The 13707-nt window shown below is 34.6% G+C and overlaps 2 protein-coding genes across 3 annotated transcripts; both read right to left on the reverse strand.

Annotated features, from left to right (window-relative positions):
• Positions 1-417: 417 nt before the first annotated feature.
• On the reverse strand, positions 418-3270 carry LOC140865797 (mitochondrial metalloendopeptidase OMA1). Its single transcript, XM_073270570.1, has 3 exons — positions 2074-3270; positions 1682-1830; positions 418-880 (listed from the first exon to the last, which is right to left on the reverse strand). The coding sequence occupies exons 1-3, from the start codon at positions 3034-3036 to the stop codon at positions 631-633; spliced, it is 1362 nt and encodes a 453-aa protein (XP_073126671.1). The 5' UTR covers positions 3037-3270; the 3' UTR covers positions 418-630.
• A 4449-nt stretch (positions 3271-7719) lies between these two features.
• LOC140864717 (DEAD-box ATP-dependent RNA helicase 7-like) lies at positions 7720-13650 on the reverse strand. 2 transcript variants are annotated; one of them, XM_073269043.1, is made up of 14 exons: positions 13368-13650; positions 12617-12751; positions 12156-12296; positions 11949-12060; positions 11678-11748; positions 11383-11537; positions 11128-11239; positions 10710-10811; positions 10525-10585; positions 10271-10439; positions 10092-10188; positions 9918-10012; positions 9194-9327; positions 7720-8113 (listed from the first exon to the last, which is right to left on the reverse strand). In XM_073269043.1, the coding sequence occupies exons 1-14, from the start codon at positions 13602-13604 to the stop codon at positions 7884-7886; spliced, it is 1851 nt and encodes a 616-aa protein (XP_073125144.1). In that variant the 5' UTR covers positions 13605-13650; the 3' UTR covers positions 7720-7883. The 2 variants fall into 2 exon arrangements, with proteins under 2 accessions (XP_073125144.1, XP_073125145.1); XM_073269044.1 differs by lacking the exon at positions 7720-8113 and adding an exon at positions 8569-8859.
• Positions 13651-13707: the final 57 nt, after the last annotated feature.

Here is a 13707-nt window from a genome sequence, read left to right on the forward strand (position 1 = left end):
ATGGATAAAATTGACCCGTCTCACGAATGAGACCGTCTCACAAAAATGTTACTCTTATTAATATTACATATATATTTTACATTTATACATATATATACATACTTTAGCGTACTTTGGCGGGATGGATATAGGTCTTTGGCTAATACGCCGATGGGTCCAGAGCGGGCTTGGCTTGGCTGGATTGGTCTAGAGCGGGCTTGGCTTGATTCATCCCGCCAAGCCAAACCCGATATGGAATCGGCTTAGCCGGGTCTAGACCAGTCCCGTCGAGACAAGTTTAATACACGGTCGAGTCCATTGTCATCCCTGTTTCCAAAAGGACTCACTTCTAATTTTTTTTATTTTTTCATAATCTATTCTTAACAAGCATAATTTTTTGCGAAACTCCCAAATAAATTCAAGAGGTACAAATAGGTATGTTTGTTCTCAGTATATAATGATAAAATGTACGTATCCTTATTTGTAATGAAGAGACGTGGTACTGCAAACCATTTTACCTGCAAAAATTAACCAGTTGAGAACCAAATAAAGCCCAAGTTGAATCTTCAAGCGTTCAGCAAAATCACACATTTGCTGCAGATCAAAAGGTATACAATTCTCCGTAGGTGTCCAACAAAAATCGCTATTTCGCTAAAGAAAACCCTCAACCCCTCGTCCTGACTGCACCTCGCGATAGATGTCGAATGCTTCTTCCATAACTTTAGCCTGAGCTAATGTTTGAGCTCTCTTCTTGCCAGAAGGATGAGTAGCAAGATAATCTTGTAATTTCGAATCGCCCACTATTCTTCCCAACTTCTCGTAGACTTGGGGAGCCACTCGTGGATCGTATCCAGCTGATGCGATCAGCAGCACTCCAATATAATCAGCCTCCATTTCCATTCTGGGATTTAGACAAAAAGAAAACTTTAGTTTAATTTTCTTTCCATTTTCGAGACATCAAATTAAACAAAGCAACCTTATAATTGAACTGGCAGATAAAGTTAGAGGTAAGCCTTCCGAGAAATACCATAAGAACAAGACGGGAACAACTTGATAGTTTGCTGTCAAAGTCGATGCTTGGATGTTCTCCAAATATTTTCGTGAATCTTTATTCATGATATAATTTAGTAGGCATTTTATTGCTCAAATAATATTCCAATCACACAAATTGCAGTCAATAAGAATAAAACAGCCGGCTTGTGAGAATTAAGGAACTTGCTTGTTCTGAAGAACACAAAGAAAACCGCAATTGGCTCTCGGATGGCAACCTAAATCAGCCTAAATTAAATAATTAATAGCTGTGTTATATGGTCATGCTGAGACTAAATATCCATGTGGGTAATCATTCATCTATTTGTTTTTCCATTAGATTGGCCAAAATAATGTCTTTATTGTGAATGAATTTTGTTTCTCATCTAACAGGAACTTACTTGCCCCAAGTAACATGTCACTTGCTATGATCTCACAAAGCATTTGTGGCGAGCATTTAAAATGACAACAAAAAAAAGTAGTGAGGAATCATGACGATGAACGATATAGCAGAAAAAATGTGAGAGTTGAAAAAATCCGAACTGTTAGAAGTTCAAATGAGGTAACAAAAGGCGAGCTTAACTTTTACTCAGACCAACACATAACAGCAGCACAAAGTCACAAATGGAGAAACAAAGTATTCCCACAATAGAGAACATCAAGTTCAAAATACCTTCTAGAGAAAGGAAGCCTTAGGAGCAGATTCGACATTGTGTTCACAACATCAGGCATGAAAAACTGATAAAGAATCAACTGTAATATGGTCAACCAGAGGTTTTTCGATATCTGTTCAGCCGAATGCCTTGCAATAGCATGACTAACCTATAGAGTCAAAAACAATGCAGATTATTTCAATAATAAACAAAATAAGTAACCAATAAATATAATCACAGGAAGCAACCCACTAGTCGGGCAGAGCAGTCACCCTCAAATGAAAAAAAGTCATCTTCATTCATATTTTTTTTCTAAAAATATAAGTTTTAACCACTATATATCTAATTCTAAGGTAGCCCAGCAAAATGTATGAAGTCAACAATTCGAACACATACACAAGAACATGTGTACCTCGTGCCCAATAACAGTAGCTAGCTCAGCATCAGCTCTGAAATGGTTGAGTAATCCAGTAAAAACAACAATCTTACCACCAGGTATACAGAAGGCATTAATCATAGGCTCATCAACCACAATAACCTCCCACTTCAACCCCTCCAAATGTCCGGTTTCGGATTTCACCCCCTTCTCTTGACCCTTTTTCCTACTCTTCTGAACCCACCGATCATCAAGAATCTCATCATCCTTCTGCCACTTATGTTCACTCTGCCATATCTCCTCTTCTCCAATCTTATCACTCAATGCCCTTACTGTCTCGTGTGGATTAGCCTCACTAGGCTGAATTACACTTTCAGGAGAGTATCGAATATCACTCCACACCTCTTCTTTCTTGAATCCTCTCTCCAAAGCCTCGATAATATCTTGGGATATTCTTTGAACCCTGATGCTCTCCGGGTGAAGGGGGGGCAAGATTCTACCCTTGAACTGATTCTTTACCTGCTTAAACTGATTCTCTCCCAGCTCTTTCTCTAGACTTCTAGACAAAAGCACGAAATGGGTTCTTTTTGTGTAAGGTACAGTCTCCAAATTCCCAAAGTATATGGTGATAGCAACCCCAGAGCCAACCAAAACCACAATGATAACATTTCTTGGAGAGAACTGAGACCAACGATTATACCCCCTGGGTTTGAAGTGGTAAATTTGGTTCCTATCTACGTAGTAAAATCGTTTTGCCCCATTAAAAAAAGGACTCTTGCATTGGCTTTGTTGCATAAAATTTTGTAGAGCAGAGTTTCTGAGAAGTGGTTGAGAAATTCCACAAATACTTGAATTCCGAGAAGTGGGTCTGATACAAGAGGTGGAAAAATGGGTTCGCGAGAGAGCTTCACTAATGGGGTTTCTGGGTACAGCAATCTTCGAATTAAAACTACGAAAAGCATCATAAATCAATCTCGACGATCTTATATGCCATCCCATTATGTAAATCGATCAAAGAAGGTGATTAACAATGAAAATAGGGATTTGGGGGGTCGAGATTTGAATCAGAGGGGCCTACGATCGATGGCTGCTACAGAAAATTGTGGGAACATCGAAGATATCCAGAATTAGATGATGATTCCACCTAATACACAAGGGGCGGAAGAGCTTGAGTTCTTTGAAGATTTACAAAGGAATGGAGCAGCAGATGACCCCAGAGTTTTCTTGTTCTTGAGCGACTCGGTGTAGAATGAGGTTGCCAAGTGTCAACGGATAATAAACCGGGCCTGAACAATTTCCATTTGAAAATTTTCTTTTTTTTGGAAAATAATATTTTTGGATTTGTATATTTTTGTTCGTTTTATTTGATAAATTTCAGGTTTTAGTCCATCTTCTTTCTTAATTTTGGTCATTTATTCGATTTAATATCAACATGACAAGGGTGTTGAATGAGTTCAGTAGTGTCAAGTTTTAATGCTTAAAAAAAACTAAAATTATCAAAGATAAAAAAATATATATATATGTATATATATATATATGACTACAAATAAATTTTGATAACATATACGATCAAAATAGAAAACAAATAAACATATAAAACTAAAATTATAAATTTTACCTTTTAATTAAATAATATAAAAAAATAATTATATTTATCGAAATAAAACTATTTAAATTTTCAAGTTAAAATTAAAGAATTAACTTAAGTGACGAACCTCGAACCTTTAAATTAATTAAAACAATAATTTTTCCATTTCATATCAATATGTAAGTGTGTGTTTTCACATATATTAAAAACTTATTTGGAAAAGTAAATTTTAGAAAAGAATTTTCGAATTTTCTTATTTAATGAAAATTTTAATAGAATAAAAAAAAATTGTACAAGTAGTTAATGAGGGTAAACTTGTAAAAAAAATAAGAGAAATAAAATTAAATATGAAAACTAAATTGTATATTTGAGACGGATGAAATATGATCTAAATGAATAATATGAAGAAAGTAAAAAGTAAAAGATGTCGGGTTCAAATTTCCATCACCCGGTTCCAAAGAGACCGAGGTTTGAAAATGAAACAGCATTTATATAACCAAAATTTGCTTTTAAAAAAAAAATATTTTATTATATATTTGGTTAAGGTTTTTTATTTTTATTATTATTTAACCCCAATTTTGAAGTGCCTCAATTTATTCTTTAATAACAACTATGTGTATTAAACCATAATTACATTCTTCAAATGTCTAGTCATAATGTTACTTATTACACTGATGATCTTTCTTCCCTCCCATCAGAATCAAAATGAAGAGAACAATAATCTTGATGCAACTAATACTACCAATGAAGAACATGCATGTGAAAGTTCAAAAGATTATGAAATAAATGTTTTGACAAACTTAAATCCATTGAGGCTGAGATATGGGAAGACAATCCGCACAGCCTAATGAAGTTGTCACTTGTCTCTAAAATCCTTCTACTGAAAGTGAAGTGGCACATGTCGGAGGGTAATTTTGATCAAATGTATTGGTCAGTGACAAAGTTTTATCCTAAGGAAAACAATGTATCATATAGTTTTATAGCACAAAAAAATAATTAGAGAAATAGGGTTGCAATTAGAGAATATCGATTCATGTGAATAATTGTATGATATATTGGGGAGTTGATTCAGACTTACTAGAGTGTAAGGCATACCAAACCATCTTATAAATTTGGAATTTTTCGATTACGACGGGAAGAAGAATGAGCCTCGGAGAAATTAACAAAGCGAAAAATGAATGTATTCCATTAAACCTTCTGGTAGCTCATTGGAAGCTGTAAAAGGACTCGGGGCCTGGACCAGGCAGGCTAGGAACTAGAGCTAACCTAAGCTACAAAAAAAACTTCTTTTATCCCTTGTTCTAGGCGTTTTGTTAGCTCGATTCCTCAAGCTAGTAAGTAGCTGCCCTTGAGCCAGGGATATAGTAGAGCTGAAGACAAATAAACAACCAAAGAGAAGAGAGTGATGTATGCCTTCTTCAAGAACGTATACAATTGATTCCACAAATCCCAATGGGAAACTTTTAACCGCGACACACAATTCTCTCTCTCAAACGTTTTCACTCTTACCGCGGCAGGAAGGAGCCCGCATTAAAGAAAATAATCAAACATTCACAAGAGGCATAGACTGATACAAATTCATGTCGCCCACTTTACTCATATTCTCATCTAAATATTGTCTTTTCGCAAACTCTACAAATGACTCTACACCCACAAAAAAAAACTCAACTACTATGAAACCATTCTCTAATTGGTTATAACTTGTATATTCAATTTATGTTACTATCCGTCTTTACATAAATAAATCATATGCAAATAAACAATTAAATACAACTCTCATGTGTGTATACACCATATATTGACGGTTATTTACAACAACGACAGACAGCAACGACAATGATGACGGTATCAGAAACGTAGCACGGCGACAATAACAATAAGGTGACAGAACAACAGTGGTTTCAAATCTGACAGTAGAAAACTATACAACATTAATTTTCAAAAAAATTCTAAGATTACAAATAAAAAACACATATATACACACACACACACATGTATATCCGTACCCTCTCTCATAATTCATGACCGATGTTTTCATCAGTGTTTTAAAAACCGGACCGGACCGGACCGGCCGGTTCGACCGGGAATCGGTCGCTGGTCCGGTCCGAAATACCCCTAAAAACCGTTTTAACGGTTCAACCGCTCAGAACCGGTCAAGAACCGGTCAAAACCTGTCGAACCGGCCAAGAACCGGCTAAGAACCAGTCCCAAGAACCGGCCAGAAAATCGGTTGAACCGGTTTTCGAATTTTTTTTAATTTTTTTTAAAAATTGTTTTTTTTAATTTTAAAATTTAAATTTAATATTTTATTATATATATACACATGATTATTTGAAATTTGTACTTCGTTAAAAATATTATTTTTCTATTATTATATTTTTTTAATTAATTTATTTATTTATAAAAATATAGTATATATAACTATAATTAATATTTTGAATATATTTATATAGTTATTTATTTTTTAAACTATGATAAATATATTTTTGTTTATTTATATACATCTTTTAGATTTATAAAATTTAAAAGATATTATTAATTATATTGTATTATATAAACGGTTTTCCGGTTCGATCGTCCAGTTACGAGATCAAGGCGCGCCCGCGCCTTCACTTGAGCGCCCGACCCGTTGCTGGATTGGAAAGTTTTATTATTTCGGGCAATTATTTTATGGGCTTTTGAGTGGGCTTTTGTGCATGGTATAAAAGAAAATTCTTATCAGACTTGGAAGGGGGGCCGCCACAATCACAATTACAGAACATCAGAGATTGATCGAGATTGTGAGATTTTTCTGGGATTTTCTGGAGCTTAATTGAAGAATAAAGACGGAGTTTGATAGACCGGACACGGCATCGACGACGGATTTGATTTCTTTATCTTTTATTTATTTTATTCTGAATATGTTTGAATTTATGAATTATTATTTTATTCAGAATTCAGTTATGAACTAAATTTTTAGAGTCTAGAGGTCAGATGGAACCTGGTGTAGACGCTTTCATGAATTTTTGATTTTATTGAATTGAGTTTCTTCTAGATTAATTGTTTTTTTTCTAGAATTGATTGTCTTTTCAATTATCTGATCAATAATTGATTTGTTATATTTATTTGAAATCATTGCTCGGGAGAGGGGATTTTGAATAGGACATTAGAAACTATACTGTTAATTATTTATACAGCTCGGGAGAGTGTATGATTTTAACAGAGCTTTTAAAAAGAACATTGTTTTGTGATAGATCACTGCGATAAATTCTTAATAGGAATATTGAAATTGAATTGTAGTTGATAAACATTATTTGTTGCTCGGGAGAGGGAAATAATAAACTTAAGTGTTCTTGGCTATTAATTGACTGAAATTCATGAAGATTAATTATTTAGGATTGACTGTGGTTGAAACCAGGTGAAATGTATACCTCTAGACCAATTTTCTCTGATTGATTATATCTGCAAGTTGTGTGCGTGCTATCAAAAACATCCTGATTATTTTTATTTATTGCAAATTTCTCAAGTATTGATTTTCTAGATAAAGTTTAGACTATTTTAATTACAAGCACTGAATATTTTCATTTTACTCCCTGTGAGATCGATATCTGATTTAATCACTATATTAAAACTTGACACTCGTACGCTTGCGAGGAATTTTCACAATAATATCGACAAAGTTGAAACAATTGTGTAAATCCACCCAAATTATATTAAACATTTATTGTTATCTATTACTACTATTATACAAAATACCCTTAGTTGGTCTATTGATATGCCAAATAAAAATATAAAATAAATATAAAAAAACACACACAATAAACCATTTTCCTCCACTATCTCAATTTTTTTTCTTTTTTTCATTTAGTTATTTCTCTCATTTTTTTCTCCCAAATTTTGTATGCAACGTATAGTACATTCATTTTATTTGAAAATTAATAATAATTTATATTTATTTATCTATTTTCAAATTCCAAATTATTTAAAAAAAACTAATGGAGTGAAAAATACCTAATAAAAGTAATGATGCATTTGGTTACTATTCTTGACCCAAAAAAGTTATTTTTTATACTATAAATTGATTAGATTTTTTTAATTGAAATTACGCATAATAAATAAAAAAAATTCGTCATACACATCGTGTGTGCAAATATGCTAGTTTAAAGAATAAAAGAACAAAATTTTATGAGAGCCATTTAGCACTCGTACAAATTTTCTTCGGCAACAAAATTTGTATGCCCCAGCGGAGCATGCTGAATTACTGGCAACAAAATTACTTTCACCATTTGTGGCTGGCATTGCCACGACCTCTACCTCCTCCACCGCGGCCTCGCCAATCGGCAAACCCTCCTTTCCCTCCTCTTCCACCGGAAAATCTACCATTTTGCCTGTCCGGGAATCCACCACGTGCACTACCGCCGAATCTTCCACCCCTAGCTGGCTCTCTTTGTTGTAAATTGGGTAATGCTTTAACCACCTCCAAGTTCACTCCAGCAGCATTTTCCTGGCCTACAACCCCAAAATGCAGTAAACATCAGCTATGTAACAGTTCAGAGGAATCCAGATTAAAAAGCATGTGAACAAAAACTATTTGATATTCAAGGAAATGTCTTCAGTTTCTGGTGTTTCGACAAAATGAATTGGGCTTTACAAGTCCTTTCAGAAGTTACATTTTCAAATTTAAAGTTTCAACCATTTATTTGAATGAGTTATTTTTTTTTTAAAAAAAATTTAGTTTGTGTTTGTGAGATATTTTAAAATTAAAAATACAGCTTATCATATCTTAGTGTAAATAAAAAAAACTATCATTGACTAACAAATACAGCTTATCCTTTCTGGAAGTGGTGATAAAAATAAATAAAAAAAAAAGAAAGAGATTGTGATAATAAAAGTAATGATATACACCTCAGTTTCAGCTTACATTTTTGCTTACCAATTTAAAAAACTATCATTGACTAACAAGATATTTATTTATTTTCATAGATAGTTCTGTATTTGGTAAGAGAGCATGTAAGTTAATGTAAGCCAAAGTGTACATTATAAAGTGTGCATCTACATTTTTTTCTAATAATAATGGTACAGGACACCCCGTCACACAATGTGTACGTTATAAAGTCTACATCTTCGGTTTGGTCGGCCCGGTCAGACAATGTATGTGGGTTGGATTGAAATTTTGTCAACCCATTTAATGACACAAGCCTACATGGGCCAGCTCACATGGGTCGGTTCGTGCGGGCTTGGGTTGGCCAGCAGGTCTGGAAGGGAAATAAAAAAAAATATTACGAATTTATGATGATATATATTTTTTAGTTAAAATTGTGAATTTTTTTGCATTAATTAAGTACACGTGTGAAATCATTAATTAAGAATTTTATTGATAATTTTTTTACAAAAAATTATTTATGACATGAAAATTGTAATTAATTATAATAATTTTTTATTTTTGTTTATTTATTTATTTTGGCTCAGCCCACCTAACCCGCAACCTACCGTTCGGGATTTCCAGCCAGCCGAGATGACGGACCGCCCCACTACGTCCCGTCAAATGGTAGGTTTTTTGGCCATCTAACAGTTCTAGAAGGAACTCACCAGCAATGAATGTGTCCAGATCTTTGGCAGCCACATCAAACACTGCGCCTTTTCCATCAACTGTTAAAGAAAGTCCCTTGATTGACTCAACTTTTTCTTCAGGTAAAAATCTCCGTAGAATCCCATAAACATAGCTGAAACGTCACAACATCAGTAAGAATGGAAAAAGGTAGAGAACATACCAACAAACTATATAGGAGCTAGTAAAATTCAACCAACATCTCCAGGCAATAGGCATTCATAAATACCGCTAATCACAAACCTACTACAAGCTACATTAAAATATCGAGCATAAACTATAGAAGTACTAAATCGACTGCAAGAATTCATTTGATTGCATAGAAAAAAGACCATAGTTTGTTTTCACATGCACAATACAATTATACAAAATATCGAAAATACTCGGAGAAAAAATCTTGCCACACCTCATATTGAAATAATATATTCTCCTCTGCTTTATTAGGAGTCACCAAAAATTGGAAGGAGATCTCAGTGCAGAAGTCTTGCCACAGCTGATACACTCGTGTTGAAGAAATATATTGCAAAATATTTACAAAATTGCAAAATTTCGCTAGGTTTAAAATGTAACTTGTCATATAGTGTATCAGAAAAGTAGGCTAATACTTCGAATTTTCAACACGATACACGTATACGTGGTGACCTTTCACATGTGCCCCAGCACACTGGAAAAATAGATCAACTAAAGATAATGACTTGAACTTACGATGGTGAGTATATGGGCCTTCCACTTTGGAGGAAAATCGTTACAAAGTTCTCCATAGAAGTGAGAAGTGATCTGCTCTTGATCTCGGTATAGCCCTGCATAACCAACAGAAAAACTTGAGGCAACAAAGAAAGTCATTTCCAAGTAATATAGAAAGAATAAATAAAAACATACAGCGGCATTGGCCAGAGCTTTTGCGAGCAATTCTGCTGGTGATAAATCAGATGAGTTTAGTAGGTCTTCAGCAACAGCCTTGAACACCGGAATAACACTGCAACTCAGAGCAATGAATATCGTTTTAAATGTCGGAGAGCACATTTACTTCAAGTTTTTTTGGGCATACTGCTGCATACCTATCAGAGATCTCGGTGATCTTTTCTGCAGCTTCCAAACCAGCAGCTTTAGCTATATCGGCTGGTTGTGGAGCAGATGTGTGTTCAAATTTCACACCTGATTCTCTTTCGATCTTTGAAAAGTTTGACTTCCTTGGATCATAAAGCATCACAGCAACACCACTTTTGCCTAAAAAGGTTTCAAATACTTCCTCAACGGACATCCACCAAAATATGAACTTAAAATGCAAAAGATCATATTATTAGAAAATCACCTGCTCTGCCTGTTCTTCCAGATCGATGAATGTATGCCTCTACATCACGAGGAGGCTCACACTAAAGCATAACAAATATTGTCAATCATTAGATTGCCATGCGAGGAAGCATCATAAGCGTTGTGTGTGTATGTGTGTGTGTGTACGCTGAATCTTGTTGTGTGATGAAGAAAACAAAATAATACCTGAATTATTAACTGAACATCATCGATATCTAATCCACGTGCGGCGACATTGGTAGCTACGAGTGTAGAAAATTTTCCAGACCGAAATCCAGAAAGTGTAACCTGAAAACATAAGAACACATTTTTAAAAGGATCTCCATGGGTGTCTTTCAATTTTGTTAGGCCTAATTGTAAATGCGACACCACCCTTTACTAAAAAATCTCATTGCGACTGAAATCTCTAGTTACCATTCAATCAAAATGCTAGAAAATCGGTGGTCTTATTAGCTTAGATATGGACAGTAAAGTCATTATAGGACACAATTTCTATACAATGAATAAAATCTAATGACAAGAGAGGACACATTTTAAACCAATTATTTTTCTTATTTTAACCAATGAAGATAGAACCCATAAGGGCTCGAGGATAACATCTTACTTCCCGTGTTGCCTGTTGTATGTCCCCATGCAAAGCTCGTGCTCCAGGCAGTAATCCAGCTAGTGTAGAAGCAGAGTCCTTGGTCTCAGTGAAAATAATAGTGCGACCTCCACTATAGAAATTATCCCATGGAAAACGGGTGAGAAGATTATAACACGAGACAAGAAATAGATAGGAAAAAGGATGACTATACAAACAATTAAATTCCAAATATCGTGCAAACTTATTGGACACAGTTGATAGAACAAAACCAACCTGCTGTAGCAGCGAATGATATCAGGAATAAGCTGGGATCTAGCAGAACTTGAGCAAGGAAGAACGATATGTCTCACACTGGTGCTAGCCTTCATTTTCTCATTTCCAACAAGATCAGCGGTCTTTTTATCATGTTTTAAAAATTTAGCTGCAATCTGGCATCACAAATATAAGTTTCGTTTAGAAAAGGGAAAGGACAACTAAACAAAATGAAGGTTTGAATAACAAAATTATCTCGACATCTTCTGCTTCAAGAAAAACCCAGAAGAAACAAAGAAATATAAGGAAAACTTACTTGCTTCACCCAGGCTGGTAGAGTGGCACTAAATAGGAGAGTTTGAACTTTACTTGCATCTTCTACCTTGCCTTCGAATTTATAATGAAATGGAATTATAATAACTTAGGAGTAAGAGCAAAACTAACTTAAGATTAGGAATGAAACTAAGTACTCTAAAAAAGTCTATAAATGAAGAATAAGGTCGCATCCAACACACAAATGCAAATGCTCGTCGATGATGCAGCAGCAAGAGGGAAAAATATAAATAAATTTTACCAATCTAACATACCGAGAATAAGTTCAACGTCTTCAACAAAACCCATCCTCAACATTTCATCAGCCTCGTCAAGTACTCGGAACTTTAGTGCCCTAAGATCAATATTCCCCCTCTCTATGTGATCCTTCAAGATAAATTCCAAACTCACCATATATATAAAAACTGTACAGAATTGACCATCAAACAGGACGAGGAAAGTTTCATTAAATAATAGTATACCTTGATACGACCAGGAGTACCAACAACAATATCAACACCTTTTTTCAATTGAATTTGTTGTGGCTGGTAGGGAGAACCCCCATACAGGCAACATGAATTCAACCCCAACGACCCACCATAGGCTTCAAAGTCAGAAAATACCTAAGATCATATTAACAAAGAAATGTAGGGACCAAAATATATAAGACATTGATACTCAGAAAAGTAATAATCAGAAGAATCTTGAAAAAGAAAAAGAAAACTAGAGACATTGCATAGGAATCTGGAATATGTGTTTAGATCTCGGACTAGGATTCCACACATCAAAAATGAAAAAGGAGGGCAAAACAATTTTTTTCAGTTATCTCAATAAAGTTGAAAAGAACATTGAAACTTCTTTTGAAAAAGCAAGGAAATAAGAAAAATATTATTCAACATTTCTTCACAAAATTAAAAGTTAACCAAATATAGAAGATAAATACCTGTGTGGCCAGTTCTCTAGTGGGTAAAAGCACAAGAACGCTAGGTGCCCTTCCATATCCAGTCTTTCGGGATGCTTTTGCGGGCCCATTTGTCAACGATTCTAATATGGGTAACACGAATGCCAATGTTTTCCCCTGTTATCATACTTTTAAAATTGAAGATGCAGAATGCATAATCAATACATAAAACTTTCATAAAATATAAAGGAGGTGAATCATATATATTTGTTTATTCAGATATAAATAGGTGTCCACCAGAATCAAGAGACAAGAGGTCAAGAAATTGCCATCAGAAGTATTAGATTTCAACAATAGTTGCACAGTAGAATGTGTAAGAACTGACAGCCCACATCCACATTCATTAAGAAGTTTCATCTCGATCAAGTACAATAGATTGTACATTTACTGATTACATCAGCTCAATTTCACCAGCTCAAGTACTAAAATTTCCAGCAGAAACTACGATACTTATTATAAAAGCCATCGTTTTAAGGAAAATGCGATCCCCAGAAAATAGAATCCACTAATAACAAGCTACTAACTAATACTAACATCATGCGTTCATGTTGTCACTGGAGAGAATCGTATCAATGAAAAACCTTTCGATGTGAATTCAACCAGAGAAAATCAAATAATTTTTTTTTTAAAAAAAACCCATAAATCCAGAAGTCAGGTAGCATGAATTGTAGCAGCAATTCACTTTTTTTAAAAAAAAAAAAATATCCTTATTAAACCCGAAAAAACCCCGAACCTGACCAGTGCGCGCCCTTCCAACCAAATCCGCACCATCAAAAACAATATCGAACGTCATTGCTTGAATAGGAAACAATGATTCAATCCCTTTAACCTTCAAATTGTCCCTCAACGGCTTCGATATACGGAAATTAGACACCGCATTGGGGTTCTCCTCCTCCTCATCCTCATCCACTTTCAATTTCATCCTCTTTTTCTTGTTTCTTAGATCATTCATCGCCTCGCCAATCTCCATGCTAGTCTCTCTCCTCTCTTCATCATCACCATGATCATCGTTAATTTCCGATGCCTTTGGCTTCTTTTCTGAATCTCACTTAAACCTTTTTTTTAAAAAAAAA

The sequence above is a fragment of the Henckelia pumila genome, chromosome 4, assembly GCF_033568475.1.
Source record: "Henckelia pumila isolate YLH828 chromosome 4, ASM3356847v2, whole genome shotgun sequence".
Taxonomy (NCBI): domain Eukaryota; kingdom Viridiplantae; phylum Streptophyta; class Magnoliopsida; order Lamiales; family Gesneriaceae; genus Henckelia; species Henckelia pumila.